This window comes from Limulus polyphemus, unplaced genomic scaffold, assembly GCF_000517525.1.
Source record: "Limulus polyphemus unplaced genomic scaffold, Limulus_polyphemus-2.1.2 Scaffold1601, whole genome shotgun sequence".
Classification (NCBI taxonomy): domain Eukaryota; kingdom Metazoa; phylum Arthropoda; class Merostomata; order Xiphosura; family Limulidae; genus Limulus; species Limulus polyphemus.
The window spans coordinates 246673-254801 of NW_013667211.1; the positions used below are offsets into that span (position 1 = coordinate 246673).

Below are 8129 nucleotides of genomic sequence, written 5' to 3' on the forward strand. Positions count from 1 at the left end.
AAAATATTTATAGAATTGTTAAGAACTGGGTATACCATTATTATTATATCGTTGCGTCAGCGAGATCACGTGACTATTCTCACGCCACCTGCTTTCTAGAACTATCCCGTTCCTTCGGGAGTGCTCTAGCATTTACTAGATTGGGGGGTGGTCTGGTATATATAAGATGGTCACGGCGTGACGTGACAGAGTGTGTGTAGGTAGTGAGTAATTGATCTGCAGTGAGAAAGTATTGTTGAAGTTAACGTTCGTTCGTTATAGTGTTTGTTTTAGCGTAAATGTTGAAATTATGTGTATCGTAAAGTTATATTCGGAATGAATAAACCAGTTTTATTAAGTAAGGACTTGTGTCGCTAAAGTTTCGTCGGAACGAAGTTACGGAAAGTTAATTAACAAACGGAGACGTAACAATATTTTTAGTATTTTAAATACAAAACTAAGTTCATATGGGAAGAGTAATTATGCTAATCACAAAGAAAATTATAATACTTGTCGGAGGAGTAAAAAATGTATCATTTTAAGATTTGTTTATTCATTGTTAAACGAAAAACTACACAGCTACTTGCGCTGTGTTCACTCCAGAGATCGAACCTTGAATTTTAGCTTTACTGGTAATAGATTCCACCTATCTACGATAATCCCAGTAACAAGACTCTGACTTTCATTTATCGAATTCTGTTTGATACTTAATTGTTATTTTGTATATCACATTACATTTTATTCTACTAGCAAACAGTTAACATTATTTACATTTTAACTTGGCTTTACCTGAGGAATAATTAGCAGATTGTGTTTCTTTATATTCAATATACACAATATCTGTGATATATATATGTTGAAAAGTAGATTCACAGACACCTTTTGACAGTGTATAATTTTAAAGTATACAAACTTATTTGTTGACGAGCTTTTGGTGTAGTGATCTGAGCTAAAATCACCAAATTCAAGTTAATAATGCATCACTTTCTCTTATGTTTGAAATATCTGTCCTTAACTTCAGCTACATAAAACTGATTATAAAACTCTAATATCATTCAGGAAATTTCTAGAAATAATTATAATTCTGTTGTTTTTTAACTTTTGCTTTGACAATTTTTTTATTTATTCCCAAGAAAAATCAAATCCTAGTATTACCTGAAAGATATCTCACTTACTGGGTGGCAAGAAATTAATATTTTCATCTGTATATGTTTTCATACATTTTTCAGTGTTGGTTGTGACCTTTCTGCACTTGTTTTTACCCCGTAGATACTGTTGTAACGGTCTGTATTTTAAGACGAGTGATTTCGTATTATTCCATAAAATAAAAATGTAAACTCCAGTTCACTTAATGATAGTAGACGTTGGAAATTATAAAATAAATCTAAAGTTTACTGGTAGGACTAAATTGATAATAATACAATAGACGGTAACACAAAAATTTCACTTACTTGCAAATTTTCTCCTACAAACATAGCACATTCTCGTATCTATAGTATTTCATTGACACACTAACACGATATTTGCAAACAAAAGCTGACCAACAAAGTTGCTTAATGAACAATGAATTCTCCACTGTAACAGACTCGCAAAAAGTCTTCATTTCTAGCCTATCTCGCGCTTTATATCGTTCATCGTTTCCTATACTTTCGAGACGTAAAATACCTCCTTAAACCAAATATATAATTAAAATTAAACAATACAAAGCATCTACATGAAAAAACAAACATAGCTTAAAACAACACCTTGTCATCAGGTTTTTCACCATAAGTTGGTTAAAACTTCCATGTAGTTGTTTTTACTCCGCAGATAGAGCTGAGAGTGGCCTATTATTTAGCCTCCCGAGCATTGAATTCAGGGTTCATGATTTGCGTCTTATAGACACAAAAATGATTTCCTTACTCTGAGGACGTGGATGTGCTGTAAAAGTGCGAGTCAAATTGCACTTTCTGAATAGACATGAGCATCCCAATAGTTTGCAGTGGGTACTGTTAACATGCTGCCTTCCCTCTATTCTACTACAGTGTGGTTCAAATTCAGAGCAGCTTTGTGGTTTTGCACAATATTTCCAAACAAGAACATCCCCATAGATATTTTTACAAGGTTGTTCAGCAAAGGAAAATGCAAATTTTTATTCTTAAGTATCACTTTTTAAAGTGAAAAAAAATTATAGTGGAATTAAATATACATTGAATTTCAGTCTATGGATAATCTTTGTATAAGATTAAAACTTCCTGCTTATATGCTGTGACTGTTGTTCTAAATATGGCAATACAAAAGAGGTTTGAGTGCGTTATATTAAAACAATAACGAATGGGCATTTTGACATTTCCTAAAATTCATCGCTTTTGGAAAGGTTAGGTATAGCTGTAAGCAGCTAGAAAATGAAACACGTATTCATGTATTCAATATAAATAGAAACTGGTCATCCCATGGCCCTTTATTGTGATTTCTGTGTGATTAGACTGTTGAAACATTAGATGGATTGTTGAAAGCATGTGGGGGTTGGTGGGTGGGAAGACTTCATTGGAGGGCTGTTGGCAAGATGCATGGTCGTCAGAAAGAGCATGACTGAACATCGCGACAAGGAATGTAATGACGTGGTGAGGCTCCTAAATCATTTTAATGTAATGCACTCAACCTCTGTATCACTATTGTTTGTTTCTTTCTAATCCTCCCAGCTTCTCTTCCAGATATTTTGTTTAAATTGTTAAACTAGTACTTCTTAAAACCTGTTTCTTTTCTGATCTCTCCATTTCCTTTCCAGGCTTTTTTTTTAATTGTTCAAAAGATAAGGACAAACAAAGACAACTGTATGTTTTATAAATACTTCATTTATTAGCGACCATAGTTTTGCCAGTAAAGGCATCACCAGGTATCAATTATATTCAAAGCTTGTTTCTTTTATAAATAACAAGTGATTTAGTCAGGTATAAGTTGATTATCTATCTTTAATGACAAGTATTTTAACAATTTTATGGATGACAGTTTGGTTTATGACACTCATTCTATCATGTTTTTATCATTTGGAGTTGCATTTATTTTTATCTTTTTATTCATAAATTTTAGACAGTATCTGAAGAAAAATTAAGCTAGAAATGTTAATAATTATTTTTGAATTGTTTATGCTGAATATGGAATTAGGAAAATTCTGAAATATGTTTTTTTATCATTTCAACAATTTTATGAGTTTAGTTTTCTACCAAATGAGTCTTGAGATTCCTATTCACTTGCAGATTGAGATACAAACTTTAAAGGCTGTTAGTGATTAGTGTTGCCAAGTCTGCATATTTCTCAAGTCACAATTTCTAGAAATATTTTTTTTTTTGCATAACTGAGTCAAATACAATGGTACAACTTGTTGTCAATAATAATAATAAAAAACTGGTGGGGGAAGTGATGGAAATAGACTTTCTAGGAATTTTTAAATGCTCCCCAAAAAAACCCACTGCTTTTATAGGATTTACAAAACAAACATTTGTTTACAACATTCATTGTCTTTCCAGGTTTGCCATGAATTGTGTGAGCCCTGTAAATAGTACCAGAATTGAAAGTGGTCCTTTTTTACTTGTCACTCATCTTAACGGATTTATTTCATGCTAAAATTCTTTACAGTGAAGAGAAGTATAAACAGTGTATAAATATGCATGATTTTTTCAGTAGATGAAAGATGGGAAGAATGGGGAGAATGGTCACCTTGCCCTGTCACATGTGGCCGAGCACCACGTGTTCGACACAGAAATTGTACACTATCTGAAAGTAAAAAAACCTGTCCTGAAGAAGGTCGGCAAAATATAGGAGAATGTGATAAAGGCCCTTGCCCAGGTGAGTTTATGACTGGAAATACACTCTGTCCTAATAACCAAGAAATTGATTAGTTAACCAAACACCCAAATAAGTAACAATTACAAATCATGTATTTAATTAATTAAAACATACACACCTAGTTAAATGATCAATCATAAGAACATGTCCCTGAAAGATTCTCTGTCTTTTTTTTCATCCATTGAAGCTAGGTAAAAATTCATTTAGAGGTAATTTACCTGTAACAATACTGAAAAAGAAAAGTACTCAGATTCCAAGTTTTACGATAATCAGAGGTATTTTATCAGCAAATAATGGAAAAACTACTAAAGTCACAAGTAATAAGATTATCAGAAGTACTTTTCCTGTAAAAATACTGGAAAACAGTACAGATATCACAAGCTCTAAATATATGGTGAAAACATAATCAAATCACACATATTAGATTTCTCATACATACTTTTCCTGAAAAAAATGCATATAAGATACTGAGATAATCAGTGTTACATTTCATAGAGGTACGTTTCTTGTAAAAAAACTAAAAAAGTACTGAGATCACAAGGTTTAAAGTTTTCTAGCTCATTAATATTAAGTACTGTGTTTAAAAACATTTGTATCCAAATGCATAGGTTTAGAAGTCTAAATCAGATAAAATATAAAATTACAAGTTTTTGTTTTATATGAAATGGTGTTACTTTTCTTACAGTTGATGGGAAATGGAGTCATTGGAGTGCTTACAGACCATGCACTGTGACATGTGGCCAAGGAAAGAGAGTACGTACCCGAAAGTGCAACAATCCACCAGCAGCACATGGAGGACAAGGCTGTAACGGACAGTCCACAGAGACAACAACATGCTCACGTGGCGATTGCCCTAGTAAGTTTAGCTCAATGGTTTTATCTTAGTCAACATGACTAATTTTCTCATTAAGTTTAGTTCTATATATGGCTGCATGGAAAATATCCCAATAAGATTCTGTTAACAGTGTTATCTATGCCACCTTAGAAGGGCTCCAGGTAAATTTCTTTTGATAATGTTATCTGTGCCAGCATGAAAGACCTCCTGGTAAGTTTCTTTTGACAGTGTTATCTGTGCCAGCGTGAAAGACCTCCTGGTAAGTTTCTTTTGAGAGTGTTATCTGTGCCAGCATGGAAGACCTCCTGGTAAGTTTCTTTTGACAGTGTTATCTGTGCCAGCGTGAAAGACCTCCTGGTAAGTTTCTTTTGACAGTGTTATCTGTGCCAGCGTGAAAGACCTCCTGGTAAGTTTCTTTTGACAGTATTATCTGTGCCAGCATGAAAGACCTCCTGGTAAGTTTCTTTTGAGAGTGTTATCTGTGCCAGCGTGAAAGACCTCCTGGTAAGTTTCTTTTGAGAGTGTTATCTGTGCCAGCATGAAAGACCTCCTGGTAAGTTCCTTTTGACAGTGTTATCTGTGTCACCTTAGAATGGCTCCTGGTAAATTTCTTTTGATAGTGTTATCTGTGCCAGCATGAAAGACCTCCTGGTAAGTTTCTTTTGAGAGTATTATCTGTGCCAGCATGGAAGACCTCCTGGTAAGTTTCTTTTGACAGTGTTATTCATGCCAGCATGGAAGACCTCCTGAAAAGTTTCTTTTGACAGTGTTATTCATGCCAGCATGGAAGACTTTCCTAAAAGTTTGCCCTGATAAGACAATTTAAACAAGTAATCACTTTTAGTTAATTGACTCTTAATGAGGTAGGGCCTAGGTGCTGGTAATTTGATGATTCAGTTGATCAATCCTTGCATTAATCTTACACCTGAGCCTTTAAAGGTTAACTCTTTCACCAAAGGTTGTTTAAATAAATCTAAAGTTTTTATCTCTGCTATATGAAACTTATTTATAATTACACTTACAATCAAATCAAATCAACTCTTTCTATCTTACAGTCCATGGTAAGTGGTCTACTTGGTCTGGTTGGAGTGAATGTTCTGTGACTTGTGATCAAGGAATTCATGAACGTTCAAGAAAATGTAATAACCCTCCTCCAAGCCTTAAGGGAAAGGACTGTGAAGGGATTAAATTTCAAACAGGCATATGTGTCTTGCCTAGAAGATGTCCAAGTGAGCATTAGTAATTGATATATATATATATATATTTCATATTTTTTTACAATTGATGCACTGGTAACTTCTTAATTAAAAACCACATCCAACATTTTTTCAATCTAAATAAGGTATGATATCATAGTAAATATCAATTATTTACTATCAGATTTATCATCCTCTGCAGACTAGGTGTGATACCACATTAAATATTAATCACCATCCAACAGGATTATTATCTTGTGTAAACTAGTAAGATATTAGAGTAAGTATTAATCATCTACTAGCAGGATTAACACCCCACGTAGATTAGGTATAATACTACAGTAAACATTAACCATCTACTACCAATTTTATCATTCCATGTAGATTAGGTATAATACTACAGTAAACATTAACCATCTATTACCAATTTTATCATCCCATGTAGATTAGGTATAATACTACAGTAAACATTAATCATCTACTACCAATTTTATCATTCCATGAAGATTAGGTATAATACCACAGTAAACGTTAATCATCCACTATGAGGTTTATCACCCCATGTAGACTAGGTATGATATCATACTAAATTTTAATAAACAATATCTTTGTTAATAATACTTCTTCCTAGTTGAAGGAAGGTGGTCTCAGTGGTCGGAATGGGGTTTGTGTACTACTTCAGATTGTAATAAGAAGATTGGTTATTGGGTTCGGTCTAGACTCTGCAATAACCCCCTTCCAATGTTTGAAGGGAAAATGTGTAAAGGACAGTTTGTGGACAAGAGTGGTGCATGTTTTGACCCAGAGAATTGTTCAAGTAGGTTATAACTCTTGTTTCATCTCTTTTGGTTGACATAATTTTTAAGGTTTTCATTTAACTCATTCAGCATGGGCTCGGTCCCTGGGACCGACCTCGTAACCAGTTTGTGCTTGTTATAGTTTCCATGCTATAACTTTTAAATTAGTAACCAAATATTAACAAAATTTGGCAGATGAACAGTAAACATTACAATGCTTTCATATGCAAAAATATCAATTTTTTTTATTAAGTCTTAAGGTTTATAAAGCAATGTTTTTTTCGTGTCTATTTTTTCTTTTTGCATATTGCCTATCTATCATGCAAAGTAATATTCATTTTAAGATTAAAAATAATTTTATGCATCAGAAAATTTTGAAATTTCACATGCGAAATCTTTATAATGTTCAGATAGTTATCAAACGTTTCTTAAGAAAAACTTTATATTTTATCTGTTATTTTCAGTAATTAATATCTGTATGAGTCGGCAGATTTGACCGATATCGCAACCGCCATAAAAAAATTAGGAAATAAATATAAATAATGTCTCTTTCATTCTAGAATGAACACAAATTATAACACAAAAACATAATTGTTTAGACTAAATAGCTTAAATCTCATAATATTATACATTTATATTTATTTATTGTTTTTATTATATTGACTTTTCAGCCATGCCTGGCTAACAATACAGAATTTACAATGACGCGGCTCACGTGCACTCATTTTACCTATAAAATGACATAAAACTGACTTTTGGTCTGTGCAAAGTAACTTGTCTTGGCTGTGTTTTTGTAGACTAGTATTTTGTAAAATACAGTCACATTTCAATTATTATACATTATATATATGTATATAGACTATTTCTATATTGAAATAAGTACTTGAACATATTTTTCCTAAAACATAGAACAGTAAATAAAGAATTCGATGACGAGGAACCCACTTTGAGACTAATAATGCTTGGAGATGGCTTAAATGGGTAATGAAGAAAAACTTTAATATAAGTTTAAGATAACAGCAAATGTTGTTCCACTTAAGCCATCTCCAAGCATTATTAGTAAATAAAGAAAACAATTATCTCTTCTAGTTACAACCTTTGTACTCGGTTGCTAAGCCTTTAAAAATGTTGCATGTGGAGGATATGAAACAAAATACTTTTTTAAGGTTTTATATATATACATTTGAATAACTAAAAAAAATCATAAATTACTACATTAATACCATATAATTCCACTATAATTTATAAAGCTTAGTAACTAAGATGCATTTTAGTCTAAAGAAAATATGAAATTTCAAGCAGACTACAAACACACCCAACCTTATTGATATTGTTGCGTCAGCGAAGTCACATGACTAGTGTCACGCCACGTTTCTAGAACTATCCTGTACCTTGGCGAATGCTCTAGCATTTACTAGATATAGGGTAGTCTGATATATAAAAGAGGGAGACAACGTGACGGGACAATAATGTGTGTGTAGATAGTGAGTAATTGAA

General features: G+C 32.7%; 1 protein-coding gene across 2 annotated transcripts in view; it reads left to right on the forward strand.

Moving 5' to 3' along the window:
* The window catches only part of LOC106464262 (properdin-like), a 10692-nt gene extending 4011 nt beyond the window's left edge, over window positions 1-6681 (forward strand). Inside the window, exons 2-5 of one of the 2 annotated variants that reach the window (XM_013924387.2) lie at window positions 3643-3804; window positions 4490-4660; window positions 5695-5868; window positions 6467-6681. In XM_013924387.2, the coding sequence (XP_013779841.2) occupies window positions 3643-3804; window positions 4490-4660; window positions 5695-5868; window positions 6467-6663 (704 nt within the window). In that variant the 3' untranslated portion in view covers window positions 6664-6681. Of the gene's footprint in view, window positions 1-3639; window positions 3805-4489; window positions 4661-5694; window positions 5869-6466 lie in introns of both variants that reach the window. The other variant, XM_022391974.1, reaches the window with a different exon arrangement.
* The last annotated feature ends 1448 nt before the right edge of the window (window positions 6682-8129 follow it).